The sequence below is a fragment of the Gavialis gangeticus genome, unplaced genomic scaffold (assembly GCF_001723915.1).
Source record: "Gavialis gangeticus isolate Ggan-Ray unplaced genomic scaffold, GavGan_comp1, whole genome shotgun sequence".
In the NCBI taxonomy this organism is placed as follows: Eukaryota; Metazoa; Chordata; order Crocodylia; family Gavialidae; genus Gavialis; species Gavialis gangeticus.
This window is the reverse complement of record NW_017729025.1, coordinates 52,815,139-52,835,102: the sequence shown is the minus strand read 5'-3', so window position 1 is coordinate 52,835,102 and position 19,964 is coordinate 52,815,139. Positions and strand designations below refer to the sequence as shown.

The window sequence follows — 19,964 nt, the reverse complement described above, 5'->3', positions numbered from 1 at the left end:
AGGATCACCTCTTTGGACCTGCTCGAGATGCATCTGTGGATGCATGACAAGGTGCGGTTGGCCTTCCTAACTGCATCCCCACACTGCCGGCCCATGTTCATTTTGGAGTCAATGATGACTCCAAGATCCTTTTTCACCTCTGTGCTGACAAGAGGGGAGTTCCCTAACCTGTAGGTATGGTGCCGGTTGTTCCTCCCCAGGTGCATCACCTTGCACTTGTCTGTGTTGGATCCCATCCTGTTCTCATCCGCCCACCCTTGTAACCTGTCTAGGTCTGATTGTAGCCTGTTGCTTCCATCCAGCCTACAAGCAGAAATGAGACCATGTACCACATGTCTGTCTTCACCTGTGACACCCTGTGTGGGTGTCACAGATAGTTCAGTAAGTTCACAAAGCACTGTAAATTAATAAAACAATAGAAGAAAACTCTGAAGGTGCCTAAGATGAGTACCTGTGTTTCTAGATATATGGCAAATTTACGTCAATGTAATTGGCATGACAGTGATAAAAAAAAAAAAAAAGAGTTGGACATAGGATGCAAACCTCTACGCTGGGGTAACTTTTCCTAATCTTGTAGAATTTCCCTTAAAAGAATCAGGTAAAACCCCACTGGTAAATTGAACTGGTGTAGAGGGTATCTGTCCACTTCCATCCCAGAGTAAACTTTTACTGAAAGTAGCCTAGTGGCAAGGCACCACAATAGCTGCCTAGTGCATGAAGCTGCTCAAGGATGGCTGCACATTTGTCCATTCCTGGTCCAGGTTTAATTTACATTGATGTACCAATTGCATGTAAATTACACTGGGCATGTCTACATGTGAATTCATGTGCACCTGAATTTACTGTGTCTTAGCTTAAGGCATATTAAGGCGATTTAGGCACGTGTCTACATGTACTTGCCTTAAGGTGCCTTAATGTGGTTCACTGGGCGAACTCCTTTGCAGCCTGCCCTGGTCAGCCTCCTGGACACCTCCCCACAGCCTGCTGCAGCGTAGCAGGATGGTGCAGCCTAGCGCTGGCCAAGGGGGCAGGAGCCTCTAGTCCCTCCCCAGAAGTGATCAAACTGGCCCCTGCCATAGCTCTAACCCCCTCTCCATTTTAGGCTAATCAACTTTAGGCGTAATTAGCACCTTAACCCAACTGTAGATGCCTTAAGGCACCTTAATGCTGTCTATGTCGACTGAGCAGGCTGGAGCCAAGCCTGCAGGGCCTCGCACTGCCACTGGGAGTCACCAAGACGAAGTGATAGGGGGCTCTGAGTGGCTCAGCCCAGGTAGGCTGGGTGCAATGTGGGTGGTGGCTAGGCTCTCTCCTTGGTCTGTTTGATCCACCCCGATCCCTTCCTGCTTTGTATCCAGCCTGCCCAAGCTGAGCTGCGCAGAGCCCCCAGGAGCTCACACTGCCTTTGTGCCTTTTGCTTGTGCTATGCCAGGAGCCCTCGTGGCTCCTGCTCCCTCTGCCAATTTAGTCCCAAGTTGGTTGGCACATTGACAGGTACTGCTGCTGCTGGAACCGCCGCTCCAGCATCTGTACCTTGGAGGACAGCACCTGCCACGTCTTTGTCTTGGCAGCGCCTGGTGGCAGCGTAGGACCCCACAGGCTCAGCTCCAGCCTGCTCAGTTGACATAGACAGTGTTAAGGTGCCTTAAGACATCTACACATGGGTTAAGTCGCCTTAACTAATCGCACATAAATTTGATACCTGATTTATGCAGGTATCAAATTTAGGTGCAGTTAGCCTAAAATTGACATTTTTAAGGTGTATTAAGGGTGTGTATGTGTAGACCTGTGCCCTTAATGCACCTTAAAAATGGCTAATGTGCCTTAAATTGGCATGTGTAGACACACCCACTGGGTTATGGGTTCATCTCTGTGCCCTCTACATGACTAACGCCATAACCTTTGAACTTCTCCATTCTAATCTTTTCTCTGAGGTTTGCTACTTTTATGTATCAAATCATATCTGTAATACACTGGTAAGCTCTTTGGAGCAGGGACTGTGCTTTCTCTTTGTTCTGTCTATGGCTTAGCACTATTCTGACTGCTGAAAGACTCATGATCTGAATTATGCTTTGGGGCTGGGATTTACCCCTCTGTAGAGAGCCAGCCAAGGGTTGTGTCTCATTTAAGCTCAAGAGAGATTCCAGGGAGCATGGGGCTTGAGCTGTTTTTTTACTTTTTGGGTAGTGGAGCTAAAACCTGTATTTCTAAGTATTTGTGTTTATACAGCTTGTAGCAGACAACCATTGATCCTCTGGTTCATGGTGTATGCATAAGAGGTGTGATCACCAAGACCTTCAACATGTATGCCTAGGCAAAAGTAGGAGGAGTGGAGGCTGCCCAAGACCTACCATCCTCCCTTGAGACCATTAAGATAATCCTAAGGCCAGACCGAGTCTAGGCATTCAGCACCTCAATGGTTGTAGCTTCTACCAGAGAGCAATAGAGAAGAACTGCTGCTGACTGCCTAACGCCTCAGCGAGGGCATGTTTCTGTCAGGCTGATGTCTCTTAGCCTTTCTGCACCAAGTGTTTACAGAAATTGAGCATGGGGAAGATCAGTGTTCCTGAGATCAGCTGCTCTGGCTCCTTATACCTCACCAGTTAGCTTGTCAAGCCATTTCTTTGGAGTTTACCCTTAATTTTTTCCTGTGTAAAATGTAGTGAAAATTAGCAAGGAACTAGTAAGCACAGGTGCTAGTGGCAGTACTGGCTTTGGACAGGTGACTCAGCAAAGGGTTAAAACAGAGCTGAGGTTTATTCAGACTAAGTCAGTCTTGGGCATCAGCATCAATTAGTTGCTAAAGATTTTCAGAGTGCTGCTTCACCTTAAATCCAAGAGAATGTGATTGCATACAAAGCCCAGTTTTATTTCAAGTGTCAAATTGCAACAAAAATGGAATGAAATAAATAAATAGCATCTCTTTGTTCTTCTCCGGCTCCCTTCATCTGAGGATCTCAAAGCATGTTTCAAACACTCAAGAGTGTGGTCTCACAGTTCTCTAGGGAGATCAGCCATCATCATTCTGTTTTACTGGTGGGGAAACTGAGGCACAGAGCAAGAAAATAGCTTGCCAAGGCCTCACATTGAGTAAGGAACAAAGCTGGGAATAAAGCCCCGGAGTCCTGAATGCCATTCTTAAGTGTACTGTTACCCAAACCTCATCCCACTATGACACTGTAATGGCAATTATGCACTACAGATTTGTGTGGCTTGATTCTGATTACTCACTGTTGAAGGGCAAAGTTTCAAACCTGCAGCTCTTTGCCTATGAGGGTCCCAAATCATGGCTGAGAGACACCATTACAGAGCAGAAATACTGCACTGGCTTCAGATCAGGGCCTTCAGTCTCCAGCCCCCTTTGCTAGTTTTATGTCAGTGTAACTGGGTCTCTGTAAAAGCCAGTTTAAAAATACAAAACCACGACAATGGCAACCACAACAAAAAAGAAAACAAAAGCCCCAACATACTCTCAAATCCAATTAACCTTCGATTAAGGTTCCAAAATCGATGCCATTCTTTTGGCCCGAGGAGGCAATATCGAGCCCTGAGAAATGAGCTGCACAACGACCTTTACTTTTAATGAGATCAATAGAAGTTAGTGTCGCCGTCTCTTAAAATAATTGGCAAATATTACAGCCAAATTAAGGCCAGCAGCTAGTATCTGCTCCTGATCTAAAGAGACAGGAACAAATGGAGGAGAGACAGCAATGAATACCGCCATATCAGGCAGCCTCATCTGGGAGTCTCCAGTGAGTTTGGCTCACCAATGAACACGTCACATGGTTCATACCAAGACCAGACTTAATCACGTGAGGGTGGAGGGATGCAGCCAGAAGCATCATTCACTTTAACCTTCAGTTGTTTCTGAAGATTGGGGGTGGCTCAGCATTGCAGTTATTAAATCTTGATGATGCTTCTTGTATGTCATTTGCCACTGTGTTACTGTATAGGTATATAGGAACAGCACAGCTATGCAAATGGGTGTGTTATTTTGGATTGTGCCTAAGCTCTGGTTTGCATACGCTGCTTGTTATCGACACGGTTCTTATGAAAGTCAGGTTGTGCATAATGGCAGGCTATTTTAGGGTTACTCTTTCCAGATGGGCTGTATGTATTATAGGGTTGCTTTCTCCTGATGGCTCTGCTGGATGTGCTGATTTGTTGTTGAGTTGCATGTGGCTACTGGGCGGTTGCCAGAAGTTTGTTGTTATAGAGTTGTGTATGAAGGTGCTGCATATGTGACATAAGTTGACCAAAGAGAGATCATAGGCAGACTAACCTGATATGTTTCTTTGATAACTGATTTCCTACCCAAACGCAATGCAATAGGTTCCATCTCTCTAGGTTTCAGTAAAGCATTTGATATAATGACACATAGGCACTTGTTTGTTCAGTTGGAAAAGATGGTGATTGGTAGAATAATTGCAAGGTGAGTAATGAACTGGCTAAAGCTGAGATGACAGTGGGTTGTGCTGAAATGCAAACTGTCAAGATGGATGGAAGTTGTTAGTAGAATTCATTAAGGACCCTGGCACAAGAGGTGGGAGTGTGCAAATGAAATTTGTTGGTGTGACAAAGTTGGAAAGTACTGTCAACGTAGAAAAGAATCAGAACATCATATAGAATAAACTGGATGACCTTGAGGAGTGGATTAATAGAAATGGGATGGAATATATTAATATGCAGCACATGGGGAGTAACAACAAGAATTTCAGCTATAGGCTGGGAGCTCATCAGTTGAAAATTGCCTACAATTTCCTTGACCTATTAGTTGATTACACAATAAGTATGAGCTACCGATATGATATGGCCACAAAGTGGGATCCTAGATTTCACCAGGTGGCGTATTTCCAGTAGAGATAGCAAAGTGTCCGTTCCATTGGTTGGTGATGATACAATACTGCTTGATGGCTATTGCCATTGGGTTCCAGTGCAGCATGAATTCATGAGCTGAATTAATTTTATTCAGTAACACACCCTGTAAATTCCTCTTGCAAGACACAGGGCAAACCTATGTAATTTAGGATATAGGTTAGTCCAGCTCCATGTCAGTTTCTGTGACCCAGCTTTCTTGGTAACTAGTGTATGAATTTCCCCTTATATTGATCCTAAATTGCCTCACCTTTACTTACATCCCATTCTACCTAGTTAACTCCTTGTGCAAAGCTCAGCAATTCTTCCTCCTCCATAGTTTTCACACCCTTCTGATATTTGTAGGCAGTTATCAAGACCCCTTCAGTTATCCCTTAGCCAAGCTAGACTCTTTAGTTCTTGTAACCTTTTCTCCTAACAAAATCCTTCCTGCCCCCTAATCTTTTTTTGTTGGTGTTCTCTGAACTCCCGCCACTTTGTCTGCTTCTCTGTTAATGAGGTGCCCTGCGATGAATTCAGGATTCCAAGGGTAGCCAGCCATTGCCTTATGATTTGTGTCACAGTATTGCTTGGAGACCCTGATTTTCCTGGTTTTGAATGCTGTCCAGGCAAAAGGTCATTGACCTCTTTCCGTCATGATGAAAATGCCTCTGTGCTTGCACTGGACTTTGCTTCCATAAATCATTTCAGTCCTGTCAGTGTTGCTGTCCACCATCGCCCGTGACGGGTGTTTTATAGGCTCACCATTTGCCAGAATACTTCAAGTGTAGTGAGAGTGCTCTCTCGTGAGTAGCCGGCTTTCATGTGCTATTTCTACAAGGTCTGCTGCTTGCATTTCTTCACAGGGAGTCTCTGTTTATTCCTGGGTATTTGCTGTGTAAATATGGTAGAGACAGAGATTGGCAGTGATGGGACACTGGAGCTCTCTATAAAGGGGTCAGTAGCATTGGGTTATCTGCGGGGAGATCACAGCTTCCTCCCATTGATTTTTCTGCAGGGTTTTTTCAGAATTCTGTTCCATGAATTGACCATGACTATTCACAATTCGATCTTTGTTGCTTCCTGGTGATTTGGTCAGGAAACCTTGTACAATGGATGGAGTAAATCACATGCTATATGATGGAGTTATACTCAAACACACCTTGTATTCTCCCTCCTGCTGCTTGTTGCAAAGCTGTGGAGAGGTGCACCTTATTGCGTACCTGCAGCAATGCCTCCAAACATGTGGTTGTGTGCTCTGAGCTCTAGGTGCAACTTGCGAGTGCAAAGCAGGAAGAGAGTGAAGCGATGTGTAGCCCAGCTGTCAAATCATCAGAGCTTAGATTCCAGCTGGCCACTATGGCATGCTAAGACTTAACTGTTTCTAGAGCAGGCAACTGTTAATCTCCCATTAAGTGCTTAGAAGCTGCACTTTTGAAAGTGGGTATCTGTGCCTGGTGTTAGGGCACTCTGCTTTAGAGAATGATTTGAGGGATTGAGCAGATGCACTCACAGCATGAAGAAGACTAACAGACTAACCGCAGTGCCCTAGGTTGGTGCTGCACTATAGACAGTACCTTGGGTGACTCAAAATAGGGTGCTATATTGGGTTAATATATACCTCACTGTCCCTGAAATAATGACGTCCATATCTCTAGGCTTGATCACTAGTAGCTGGCATGTTTGCAAAGCTGTTAACCTCTGTCTCCACTCGCATGTAACATGTAAGTAACATCTTTAGAAAACAGCCACATTTTTTAGTCCAGGCATGAACACACACACGCATCCTCACTAACATGTTTAGAGAACAGCTAGATTTTTTAGTCCAGCCATGAACAGCCACACACGCACACAGTTGGGGACTTGTACACTCATGCTCCCAGCAGAGAGAGCTCTCGGTTTTCAGCAGGAGAATTGACTGAGAGGACTGTGTAGTGTGCCACCTGTGGCCTGGGTGGCAGACATGCTGCCTTTCCACACACGGAGCACAGATAGTGCCTCTTTTATTCTCCTTGCCTTGTGATTAACCTTGATGAATGTGTTTCAGTCTCTGCCAGTGGTCCCCATCAGCCTGATGTGTTCAGAATCCCAGCTGGCTCTAGGGATACTGTGCTGACAGGAAGAGGATGCACCTCCCAGTTTTTGAGCCAGCTTACAAGTGGAGGCTGCTAGCTCAGTACCTCCTCCTATCATGTTCTAGGTCCTCCCAGCATTCACAGGGAAAGAGGGGGAGCAAGACTTCTGTGTTTGAGAGGGAAGTTTACATGGGGGCAGACTTTGCTAGGCTGCAGCTCCTGCCCTCTTCATTTAAAACTGCCTTTTGTCCTTCTTCCTGGCTTGTAAGAGCTCCTGAGTGTGGATTCTGTTCCTGGACCATAGTTAACTCTGCCAGTATACTCCAGCTCTGACCCATAGTCCCCCTGATCAGCCAGTCTTGGACCTCGTGGTACTACCAGTGCTCCTGGATTGGAATACTAACCTTGGACCTCATGCAGCTCTACCAGGAACTTTAGTCCTGACCCAAGCTCCACCACCCTGTTAAACCACTCTTGGACCGTTGCAGCTCTGCCAGTGCATGTAAACTCTGAACTGTGGAGCTTGGGCCTATTGCAGCACTTCAGTCCTGACCTGTTGCACCATGCCATAGCAGGCCTGGACCCTAACACCCTGCTGTGCTGATGCACCCTAATCCTGACGCCTAACACCCATGGCTATACCAGCCCTGTCCCCTCTCCCTGCTCTGCTGGTGTGCTTTGATCCTGACCGGCAAGCATTCCTTCACTATTCCAGGCCTCCAGATCTCCTGCTGAGGCATTGGAATTCCACTCACTTTGGACCAAAGCCACAATAGGCAGCTCAGAGTCTTTGGTTGAAAAGCTGATGCTGTGATCTGAGGTGGAATCAGAGTCTAATCCAGCTGGCCTGCTAACGTAACACAGGATCTGGGTCTGTACTTGGATGGGAGACCACTAAGGATCATCTGTTTGCTCCAGTGAACTGTGTTGGTGGTTCAGTAGGGTACAGTCAGTGCTGGTAGTAGCATGTTGGAATGGTGGTAGGTAGGGGTGTTGTGCTACAGAATATGGTCTGAGTGGCTCAGCAAGGGCAATATCCTTCTGACTCTACTGGTCTCAGTACTGCTAGAGGAGCTGTTTATTCCTGACTCCTTGTAGCCATTCCCACAGTTCTCTGAAGAGTTAAGGAAGGAGTTGCTTCCAATCCCAGCTACGCAAATCTCAGCGTGGGAAGCAGTCTGCTCCTCCTGCAGATCCTTCCTGGCAAATCCTTCCTGTAATATGGGAGTCTTTCATTCCTGTCTTAGTGGAGTAATGCTGTGCAGCTTCCAGACCACTGCCACCTCCCATGCCAGAGGATGGCATAACAGTGGTTGGCAGCGTGGTCCCTGCAGAGCACTTGGGATCTTTCTCTTCCCAGTTGGCGCTGTTATTCCTGTTGTCCTTATGCAGGTGCCCCTCCACCCTCCAGGAGGGCTGCCTGCAGTGAGGACTTCTGGTTTGATGGTTACTCTGTGTTTGTAGTGAGATAGTGGTAGGATTATTTATAATGATTGGCTCACAGATGCCTCTTCAGCATCTTGCTGCAGGGGCCCTGTAACTTTCTGGTGGAGGGAGGGGATGAGGGAGGGGTGTGTGCGTGCACACGTGCATGCATGCTGTTGAGTAGCAGAATCAATACACTGGGGATGCCTGGTCCCCCTGCCACAGTACCATGCTGGGTTTGAGGCTGTTTACTTACTCTAAGGAAGCTTTTAACTTTAATAACATTGCACAGCGATAAGGAGGCAGCAGCCTGAGGGGACATGGCAGTGACAGGATGATTTAAATGGCCCCTCAGTGTCGCTTCATCTTTGCAGACATCATAAATCAGATTAGGACTGAATTGAGCCAAGGCAAGGGGGAGAAGGGGCAATGTGAGGGAGGAAGGGAGATGGACAATCCCGTGGTAGAAAGCAGATAGATGGGCCTCCCCCCTCAGCACAGATGCAAGTCCCCATATCTGCCTCAGGTGGGCACCCTCATTCTTCCCCAAACAGGTGCCTCCATCATTGCCCGTTGGATGGGTGCTTTTTGTCCACTCCTGAATACATAACTCTGCCCCAAGAAATGCCCCTAGTCCCTGCTGTCCATGCCTGCTCCACCAGATCTCTCCCATGTGTCCTTACTTAACATCCCTATTTCTACCTAGGGGAATGCTTCTGATGTGTGCCTCCAATTCCCTCCAAAACAGGCATCCCTAACAGTCATCTCTCTGACAGACTGGGGAATGGACCCCCCTACCATGTTTCTGAATGCCCTCAGGCTGGCAGGCACCCTGCTAAGTGCTTCCCTTGTAGTGGATTCCTGAGTATGTGAAAGGCCTGGAATAACTCCTCCTCACTGGCATGTGCGCCAGAGGCTGGCCTCCTGCTCCTTCCTGAAGCTTCGAGTCTAACAGATATGCTGGGGCCTGACTTTCCCTGCCCCCTGTTTGTTAGATGGTGGTGTCATTAGCAGGCCCTTCCTAAGCCATTGACCCACTTCTGTCTTCTTTCAGCTCTCTCGCAACCTGGGGAAGCTGTACAGCGAAATGATCTTTGTGAATGGCTTTGTACACTGTGACCCACACCCAGGCAACGTGCTAGTGAAGAGATGTCCAGTCACTGGCAAGGCCCATATCATACTCCTGGACCATGGGCTCTATCAGGTATGTGAGCAAGGTGGATGCCATGCAGTGCCCTGGGGCCTCCTTTTTCATCTGGCCATTTAGAGCCTAGGTGAATGAAAGGGCTACCCTGGCTTTTCGACCCACCTTGTGCATTTCTGCTTTCACTTCTACCATGCTTTAATGGAATTGTATTCCTGGCAGCTTCAAGCACAGCACAGCAAGTTTGGTGTCTTGAAGCAGCTGCTGGACAGGACAGATTTTTTTCCCCCTTCCCAACTGTGCTGTGGATCAATTTCTTTTAGAGAATGTCTCTCTCCCTCCCTCCCTTCCCAGGTCCTGACAGAGAAGTTCCGCTTGGACTATTGCCGACTCTGGCAGTCCCTGATCAAGGCAGATATGAAGCAGGTGCAGAAGTACAGCCGGCGCCTAGGGGCAGGTGATCTCTACCCACTCTTCGCATGCATGCTCACTGCAAGGTCCTGGGCCTCAGTCAGCCAGGGCATTGATCGGTCCCCAGTCACAGCTAATGAGGTGTGTCCCATTTGTGCTTCATATTCCTTTGGTGCCTTTTTCCATGAAAATCACCTGCATAATTGATATTGGTAATTGTGTTGGGAGTGCCCTAGCAGGTCCATAGTGAAGGCTGCACATAGCATTTGAGGGGGCCTAGAATCCCTCTGAAATATCTCTTTCTAACATGTAGGTAGGAATCTAAAATGAAGGGCTGGAATTGTGTGTTATGAAATGATGTGATGGAAATTCATTGTTGTGTGCAGGATTTTCAAGGTCGGAATTAAGGTTTGCTTTGGTGGGTCAGACATGCCCTTAGGACATCAGAAAGCAAGTTTCTGTATAACAGGAAGGCAACTTCTTTATGTAGGTTTTGGAATGAAATGGAGAGTTTAAAGGCAGCAGCAAGAACCGGGCAACATTGTAGAGAGGTGCCATGAAGCACACAACTCTGGGGTTATTTTTAAACCCTGTATTGCAACAGCGTCTGCTATTCCAGTATTGCGGCCCTCCAAAGCTCCGCTGGCACCTGTCAGATGTCCTTCGGCATGGTCTGGTATTCCTACCTTTGTTCTTGGCATAAAATGCCAGTTAAGATGACAGATGATGTCATGTGGACAAATCGTCTTTATACACAGCTAGAAGTTCAAGAAGAATGGAGTGAAAAGGATTAGGCATGTATTGAAAGTGGTATAGCCTTTGCAGTGATGTGAGTTATGACAGAATGATAAGGGTCCCTTGTATCAGAATGTAAGTTAGGTTCATGGAGGAATTTCCTTCAGGAGGCATTGTTAAACACTGGCATGCAGTGAAGGGTTTTAAGAACTTGCTTTTGGCCACTGTTGAAGATAAGGCACCAGATTAGATAGGAAAGCCTGTGCTTGTTCACTTGCTCTCTCTCTCTATATATATCTTTTCTAGTGAGTTAGTTTTAGTTAGTTAAAGGTGTCAACCCAGCTTTCTCAAATTGTTATAACCAGAGGAGCAGAAGAGAGACTATGAGATGACATGAACTATTGGTATGATCTGGTGGAAGTGGACACAAGACTTATTTGGACCCTTGGTCTGTTCCCAGATGCAGAATCTCATGTTCCCACTAGAAGGGCCTCAGGGCCAGCATAGAGAAGTGGGCAGCTCTGGTCACCACCTCTGAACTGGAGAAATGTTTTTATAGTTGTCCCTTCTCATCCTCCACAAATTCTAGCCCTCTTCCTGCACAAGAAGCTGTCTCAGCTGCATTCTGCATGCAGTCTGCTGGGTTCTGAACCCTTCAAATGCTCCAGTGACCTTTTTCTGGATTTTCTGGTTCAAACCACAGCTGCTATGGTGGACATGCAGGAACAGCCTTGTGTGTGTGCAGTGATCCGTTGCACTGTCCTAGATTCACAGGGATTCCTGTTGAGCGGCACTAACAACTCTAGCAAGAGCCAGGAGAAAGAAGGCAGGCAAGGGACAGAGACCCTGCTGCATACCTCTGTCCAGATATACTGTGCCCCTTGCTATTGCACACAGCTGTGGCAGTGGACTAAGTCCCACTCGGTGACTGCAGGACTCCCTCGCTTTACTTGGTAAGGCTCAGGCTGAAGGCTGTAGGAGCTGTGGTATATTGGAGAGGCTGCTGGATGCTCTGGAGGAAGGAAGATGCCTCCAATGGTACTAAGTGCCCTGTGACTCTGAAAGGCTAACCTTCTGCATGTGGAGAAGTCTCCTGATCACACTAAGGTGCAGGTGGTAGGACAGAGTGATAGATGAACATGGGCTTTCAGGACAGCTTGAGAGAGGCTTTGGGGGTGCTTTGTCTGGTTTGCCAAGGAGTTGGGAGGACAGAGGGCAGAAAGGCTGCTCAGAGTCCAGTTGTTTTAGTCTGTCAGCAGCTGCTTAGAAGAGACTTCACAGTTCATCGCCATTACCTATCAGCTCAGCTCCTTAAAGGGCCGGTATTATGCTAGTACACAAAAGAGCTGGTTTTGAGTGCCAGCCATGGGCTGTCTTCTCCATGATGTTGGAAAGGAGTGAGGAAGGGGTACTGCTGGGACCTCTGGTCAGGCTGGCCCCAGAGCAGTTCTCAGCTGTTGGCTCAGAAGTAGTTGAAGGTAGCAAGTGAGTATGGGTGCAGAGCAGGACAGGACAGGCTCCATGGGGATTCATAAGTGCAGATTTGGTTCCTCTCTGTTCATCCAGATTGCCATTGCCTCATGTGCATGGGGCAGTCTGGCCTCTGCCGTGAGGAGCTCTTTAGCTTTTAGTAACCTGGGGTGATCTCCTGTTACTGCGTTTCACTACTTGCCCTCAGAAGCAGCAGCGCATGGACTTCCAAAACTCTGTTAACCTCTCTCTCCTCTCTCCCGGGCACTCCTCTGATCCAATTGTGCACAGGATGTGGAAATTCGGACCAATGCTGCTGCTTACCTACCTCAGATCACCCAGCTCCTCAACAATGTCCCTCGCCAAATGCTGCTGCTGCTGAAGACGAATGATTTGCTGAGGGGGATTGAGTCAGCCTTACACACGAGGGCCAGTGCCAGCTCCTTCCTCAACATGTCTCGCTGCTGCATCAGAGCCATCTCTAGGTGAGCCTCTGTGTCTGCAAGCCTGGGGCCTTGACTTCCACTGGGCACCCTTCCACCAGTTGTGCCCAAGAAAGCATCAGCTGAGATGACTCTAGAACTGAAAAAATTGTCCTGTTGACCTTACCTCTCTCAAATTCCCAGCTTTTTTTCTTTCTGGGCCTATCCCATTTCATTTCCCCACCTCTTGTTTTGTTACACCCTCCTCTGCCACCTCCCACCAGACTCTCCCTAGGGAAGGCTTTTCCCTCAGCAGGAATGAGATTGGGCAGAGCTGGGAGGAAGAGGGAGTCATAGCAACTTTTTTGCTATACATTTGCTCTGGGATTGCATTTCCCTCTGAAGAGCAGGGTGGAGGATTCTTGGATGTGATTGTTGTCACCGCCAGGCCCCAAAAATGGAAACAGAAACCTAAGTTCATAGCTGGTCACCTCAGCTTCATGGTTAAAGGGGCTTGAGGCTTGTGGTAATGAACTGACAGCCAAGACAAATGCGTTCCATCCCTGATTTGGATGTTAGCTTCCTTCTTGATAGTAGTTACCTCACTCCCACCTACCTATTTCACCATCTCCTCACATCTCTTCTCTGCTTTTTATCTTGCATTTATAGAGCAGGGCACAGAACTGTCTTTTACTAGATCAGGGGAGTCAGGACTCTTAGAGTCTTGTCCTGGCTCTGCCCCTGACCTTATTCATGATCATGGGCAAATTACTTAATTACTCAGAACCTCAACTTCCCCACCAGTTCTGAAACACCTTGAGAATCCCAGGCAATAGCCTCTGTAGCAGTGCAGAGAGATAGTAATGGTGATTCCCTGCAAGGAACAATCAGATTTAGCCTTTTTTTAGGGAAATGGTTACACCAGCCTAAATTGTGAGATGGATACTAAATATTAATTACAATGAATAGTCACAAGGTACTTAATCAATATGATTATCTTCAGTATCAAACAGCTTAATTGAAAAAAGAACACCTACTGGGTGCAGTTGAACCCAGTACTCAGGTGGGGAAATTGAGGCCCAGAGAAGGAAATGTCTATCCAAAGGGGTCAGGATGGGCTGTGGGAAGAGAATCCATGAATTCCTAGCTCCCAGTCTCAGGCTCTGTCTCCTAAAGGAGGCAGTCTCTTTTGTACTCTACTTCCTGTCCCTCCCTCCTTCTGGGGAGGGACAGTTACTGGCTGGTCAGGAAGCTTTTGCCTGGAGGAAACCCCCAGCCCACTGAGATTCCCTCCTGTTGGTGAAGCTTTGAGGGTGGGATCTTGGCTGATGGCTGGCGCACCCAGTGAAGAAGACTCATGGTTATAAAGCTCTACCTCAGGGGATGTGTTCTGTGCAGTTGATAGCAGCTGTTTGTCTCTCTTGCCAGGTACCAGAGGAGCAGGACTGACTCCCTTTACAGAAAAGCCCAGATCTCTTTTACAGAAGCCCTGAGCCTGTGGCAGATCAACTTGTATGAACTCTACCTGTGGCTGAAGGGATCCCATCTGGGCAACTGGGTCATCACTCTTCTGAGCTGGATGCACCATTCTCTGTACTGACATGAACTTTGGGGAGGAGCCAGGATGATTATCCCCTCATCTCTGTCCTTCAGACCTGCCTTCCCGACCATGTCTGTCTGTAACTCCCAGGAGCTCTTTCCTTATAACAGATCGTGCCATCCTTTCCTGTCACAGCGTCAGCTTCTCTCCAGCAGTAAGAGAGGTGGGAGCGTGGAGGGGCTTGGGGGCCAGCACTGCAGCATTCTGTCTGAGATGTGGGAAGCAGTGGTATGATCCATTGGGAATGGCAGGAAGCCTGGGAGTGAGCCCTTATAGGGAAGTCCTGTGGGTCCAAATCGGAAATTAGACCCTCTCTCAAGGTCTTTTTAATAGCCACCCTAGAGAGTTTAAGATTTACATCCCTGCCATTGAATTCTCCAGGACACTTCACAGAGCTCCAGAGGGAGGAAATAATTCCTTTTAAAATGCTGTGGGGTTTGAGAGTTGTTACAGAATCCAATCGATCTCATTGCTGTGAAACCAGACAGGTGTCTTCTCTAAGAGGAAAAAGATCTCATGGTTAGAGTTGGGGCCTGAAGCTCAGGACTCTTGAGTTTTATTCCCAGCTTTAGGAGAGGAAATGGCCTGAATTGTGAGAGCAACAGTCTAGGAACCAAAAAATCAGATGTCTGTTCCTGTGGAGTTTGTCATTTTGGACAAGTTTCTTAACTGCTCCTTACCTCATTTTCCTGGAAAATGAGGGTAATGATACTTGTTCCTCCCTGAATACCCCAAGAGGAATGTGCTGAGGGATGCCAACCCTTAGCTCACAGCTCATTGCCGATGGTGTATGCATACTGTACTGTACTGTTGCACAGGAAAATAAAGCAGGGTGTTACATGAGAGACACTTCATGGGAGAAGTGCTTTGTGGCCCACCCCTTTTGCCCCTCCCCCTTTGAACCACAACATCATTTTTAGTTCTTCGCTTCCATGAGTAGGATGCCATTCTGGGCTGTTAATCCCTTACAAGCTGAATGAAATGCCATGCCTGTGCCTGTTCCATTTTATACATGGCCTTCCCTGTCTAGCAGACTTGATTCATCCCAAGGGCCGCTGCTTTTGAGTCAGGTATGCTCACATGGGGATGATGGAGCCTGTGCCATGCTGCCTGGGTGACTCATGGCTTCTGCCCCACACATCCATGCAGAGCCTACTCCTTTCTTTAGCATGGGAGCAGGCTGCAGTGCATCTCTGAGCCCTGAGATGCCCCCTCACTGCCGTGCAGGGAGCATCTTGCCTCAGCCCTGCCCATGACGTTTTGCTGTTCCTGCCTCAGACAAAAACCTGCCACTGGTTTGGTGGTGCAAGTGACAGGCCTGGTCATTTTGAGTCTGCAGCTACAAGAAAAGCACTGGAAAGCCTTGGCCAGAGGCTTCACTTCTGCCAAGCCTAGTCAGGCTCTCCTTTTGCCTTGCTGTTCCCTCTGGAGCTGCTTGCAAGTAACAGGGAGGGATGGGGGCTCTGTGTGGCCAGACATGTGGGGTGCCCACTGGGCTGTCAGTGAAGGCATGTGGCATCAAGCAATGGGTGCAACCTTCCAGATCCCTTTGGTCTTTCCTCTAGATGATCTCTGCCAGGTGGCTCCTTTACTGGGCACAAAGGAGCTGTTTGAGATGGGAACCTGCTTCACTGTCAGCAGAACTGGTGGAGCAAGGATTGCTACCAGCTGTGGGAGAGTGCAATGTGTGAAAGCATGCATCTCCTGCACCTGTGTGAAACCTGTCACCGGGTGTCACCAAACACGTTAATCTAACACTGCGTATGTGTGTGTGAGAGAAAGAGAGGGAGGGAGGGAGAAAGAGAGTGTGTATGTGCATATGTGCGCATGGAAGTGTCAGTGATGGTTAAAGAATCCCCTTGCCAAAGTGTCTGTGTGCATCTGGGAGCATCTGCCTCCTTAGTGTGAAAATGTGTGTTAGCGGTAGTGTCTGGCAGGATTGTTGGAAATGGGGGATGGATACTTGTGTCTCAGGATGTGGCTGTCTTACGGAGCATGTCACTTACCTTCAGTATACCTCAATCCAGGCCATGCACCCAGACCACTCACTGGTCAATTGTCATTGGCTTGTCAGCTGATAACCAAACTGCCCAAAGAGATACCTGCTTAAGCTGTCTGCCTCTTTCTCACAGGGAAGGGAAGAGCTGGAGGAAGGAACTGAGCTCTCTTTGTAATGGTAAGAGAATGGGATAGGGGAAAAAGCCTGGCCAAGCCTTGTCCTGGAACTGTAGCTCAAGTCAGACATCCCCAGCCTGAACTTCTGAACTTTCATTTGAATCTTGAAACCTGACTCGCAGGGATTTCAGCAAGCGGTCAGGGCAGCCCTTGGGACCAACTCTGTAGCCCTTAGATGGTAATCCTTGCTCACAAGAATAGTCTCACTGATGTCTCTGCCACTGGGTAGGTGACTGAAACTTACACAGTACTAATTAAGGGGATGGAGAAACAGTTGTGGGCCTATACCCTATTCCCAAACCAGGCTTCCTTGTGGGAAACTGAAGAGTGGAGAAACTGAAGTCAGGGCTCTCCACGGACACCTGTGACTGAGGGCCGCTCACTGAGTGGTCCCATGGTCTAAGTGTCCTTGCAGACTCCTCCGTGTTGACCTACTGGAGCATTCTAGAGAGACCCATTGCAGAGCTGTCCCAAATAGATGTCACAGCAGGTCACCTCCCTTTAAGAGAAAGAGCACCTTCATGTCCCCCGTTTTCCAGAGGAGAACACAGGCCCTGTGAGCTGGAATGGCTTCCCCAAAGTCAGAGCTACCATTAATGGTAGCAGTTAGGACTAGAGCCCTGGCAGTATTCATATGCAGTCCTGTGCCTTCACCCCACCAACATCCATCCACTGAACCACTAATCACCCTGTTTAATGCAGCCTTCTGTTACAAAGACCATGGGAAAACTGCAGCCCAAACAATGGTGCAGTGGTGTTGTTGACCCATTGTAATGAACAAAGGGCAGGCTGGGTGTCACGGAGCTTTGTCTCTCTGCTCCCTGTTCGTGCTGAACATGAAGAGTCCTGCCCACAAGATCTGTAGGGCGCCTGACAAAGTGTCATCCCTTACCTTTTCTCACAGACAGTGCAAGCCTTGCCTGAGGAAGGACTCAGTAAAAACTGAGTGTATGACCCTTTCTTGTTCCCACTCTGTCTCTGTATAAAGTTCTCACAGCTGAATGTGCTAAAATGGCTTTAAAAAGCTCCCGCCTCCTTTTTGTCCTGCTTTGCTGCTGTCAAATGCTGGCAGTGCTGGATCAGCTGTTAACAGTCCTGCCTCCCCTTGCCATAGTCTGTAATTATCTCTTGCTTTCACCAAAAAACCCAACAAAAACACCTCCCCACTCCCTTTGCTCCCAACTCTTCCTTGCTATTCTACACAAGTATTTTCCCTCCCTGGGTTCATTTTCTAGGGAGCTGAAAGACCATGTTGATCTTGTTTCTATCCTAGCTCCCTCTGCTGGCTCTGTGGCAGCACTTCACAAATCAGATGCAGAGAGATTGTACACCCAGGATTTGACTCCTGTGTACAGGGATTATCTCTACTCCTGGAAGCAGACTCCATCCTGAATCCTGTCAGAGTTAGAGCAGGAAAGGTACAGAACAACTTGGAGGCCTCTTCTTCTACCTGCTGTGTATCAAATGCTATCTTAGATTTCTCACCCCAGGGCTCCCAGTGCTCTTTATAAACTGCTTGCTGTAGAGCCAGGAGTCATTTCATCCAGCACTGAAATATAGCCACCTCTGGAGGGGCCCGGACAGTTGTTTAACAACTACACAAAACTGCCCAACAGTTCAAATCAGTCCAAGGCCCCAGCATCCTCAGTATGCTCTGTATTGTTACTTCTGTTCAGCCAATCAAACCAATGTAACCCCCTCTCATATCAGCATCTCATTCATCCTAAACAGTTGTGCAATTCAGTTCCTGTAATCAAATCAATTTGATACCCATTTCCCCCAGCAGCTGGTTCCCTAAATCAATGCATGTCTCCTTTCCCATCTCCTGATAGGCCTCTTTGGCTGCAGCACTGCCAGCATTTTTTCCAGGCTGGTGAAGGAGATCCTGGGATAGGAGATCTGTCTGGATTTTCCTCCTTCTCCATGCTCAGACTACAGATGGGAGAGGGAGAACATGGGGAGCCCAGACAAGAGTTCCCTCAGCTATTTAGAGGCTGTCCAAGACTGTCAGCTGGCTACGGAAGAGACAGAAGGCACCCTCCTCCTCAGCTCTGAACTGCATCTCCTGCAAACCTCAAAAGGGGTCATCCCTGCTCATCCCCACAGCTGGTGACTGGTCAGGATGCTAGCTGCAGTCACACTTGCCCTATCTTAGGATCAGCTCTGGCCAGGGTGGCTGTTCTATGGATCAGTGGGGAAGCCAAGCTAATATCTGTCCATCACAAAAGAGATGGGCACGAGGCAAACAAATGGTGCAGAAATGCATGTGAAGGGAGCCTGGGTGCAGAGGCTAGGCTGAGTTCTACGCTGATGGGATTGTACTGCCCTGCTAGGACTGGTGGCCACCCTGCTGAGTCAGGACCACCTCTTGGCAAGCCGGGGAGAATTCAGAATCCGTTCCGGGAAGCCAGACAAACCTAATGGAGGCACCAAGTCTGACTCATCCTACAGAGTCATTCTGTGCTCTGACTGTGTGGTTAACATACAGCTGTTTGTTGGTCCCATTCCCTGCACTGCACCAGAACCAGTGAGGACTGCCTGTGGTATCCAGTGGGGAGGTCCCACAGTTGCTGAACATGTGTTATTTAATACCTTTGGAGACAGTCCTGTGAAAAGTACTAACCTTGCTATGACATGATGGCACTTAGCACATGACTGGATGCATGCACACTGGTGTGTTAAGTGTGCTTAACACATCCTACATATACTGTGCAAAAAGGCTGTCATAGAAGGCTGTAGCTGTTATTTCCCAGATGAATATTAATGCTGCAGAACACTTCTGTTTGTCCTCTGAATGAACAAGGGTAAAGAAGTCGGCAGTGAAAGGTGCCACTATGATAGATCTAACCAGGAGCAGCCTGGGCAGACATGGAGCAAGGTCCTCCTGCAGTGCCCCAGCACACTATGCCTTGAGCCTCTCCAGTGAGACAGCCTACTGAAAGGCCAATCCATATCTGAATCTCTTCTGCTAGGAAAAGGACTGAGGACTCATCATTCATCTCACAGGAAGTGAACAGCCATCAGATGATAAAAACTGTTGTTTGCGATCCTAGCTGGATTCACACCAATGACCCAGAAGGGAAAGGCTCCCTCCTCCTGGTCCTCCGAGCTGCTCTAGTGACTGCTGGGAAATGACTAAAAGGAGGATGAATTACCGGCTGCCTCGCCTTGCACGTTCCTTTGTATGCATGATGCCGTGGCTGCTACACGTGAATTGTCTCACATTGCGTTAGATGAAATAACCTGAACGGGCCGAATGCTTTTTGTGCCATCTAATCCCTAATCCTTTTGTGTTTGTCTCTCGAGGAGGTGATTACCATGCTGCCCCTGTCCACAACGAGGGGAATTATCCTTGCCTGATTTCCCGCAATGTTGCAATGTCCGAGGCGGTAATAACTCTGTTGACATTCCAAACATGAAGTGAAATCTATTTGAAAAGCAGCACGAAGACTCGTACGGTGCTATGCCTTAGCTGATATTAATTTTCCAATGGGGAGGAGGGTGGAGGGGGTGATGCTAGGAAAGAACAGCCCTTTTGAGGAGTAAATACCAGGCAGCCAGCTTGCCACTAAATTGATTTGCACGTGTTAAAATGCTTCCGCCTCTGGCTTTATGTGACTGCTCTTCATCTGCCTGTGAAAAAGGCAAACCCA

The 19,964-nt window shown here is 47.9% G+C and overlaps 1 protein-coding gene and 1 long non-coding RNA gene across 13 annotated transcripts in view; both read left to right on the top strand.

Annotated features, from left to right (window-relative positions):
• Positions 1-14,981, top strand: part of ADCK1 (aarF domain containing kinase 1) — a 141,572-nt gene extending 126,591 nt beyond the window's left edge. For 11 of the 12 annotated variants that reach the window (XM_019518719.1, XM_019518717.1, XM_019518718.1 and 8 more), the window contains 4 exons: positions 9,409-9,558; positions 9,853-10,050; positions 12,406-12,599; positions 13,965-14,981. In XM_019518719.1, coding sequence (XP_019374264.1) covers positions 9,409-9,558; positions 9,853-10,050; positions 12,406-12,599; positions 13,965-14,136 — 714 coding nt within the window. In that variant the 3' untranslated portion in view covers positions 14,137-14,981. The remainder of the gene's footprint in view (positions 1-9,408; positions 9,559-9,852; positions 10,051-12,405; positions 12,600-13,964) is intronic. The other variant, XM_019518721.1, reaches the window with a different exon arrangement.
• Positions 14,982-15,909: 928 nt separating this feature from the next.
• On the top strand, positions 15,910-19,587 carry LOC109298572. The gene is made up of 2 exons (XR_002097653.1): positions 15,910-16,312; positions 17,585-19,587. It is a non-coding gene; the product is annotated as an uncharacterized LOC109298572 (long non-coding RNA).
• The last annotated feature ends 377 nt before the right edge of the window (positions 19,588-19,964 follow it).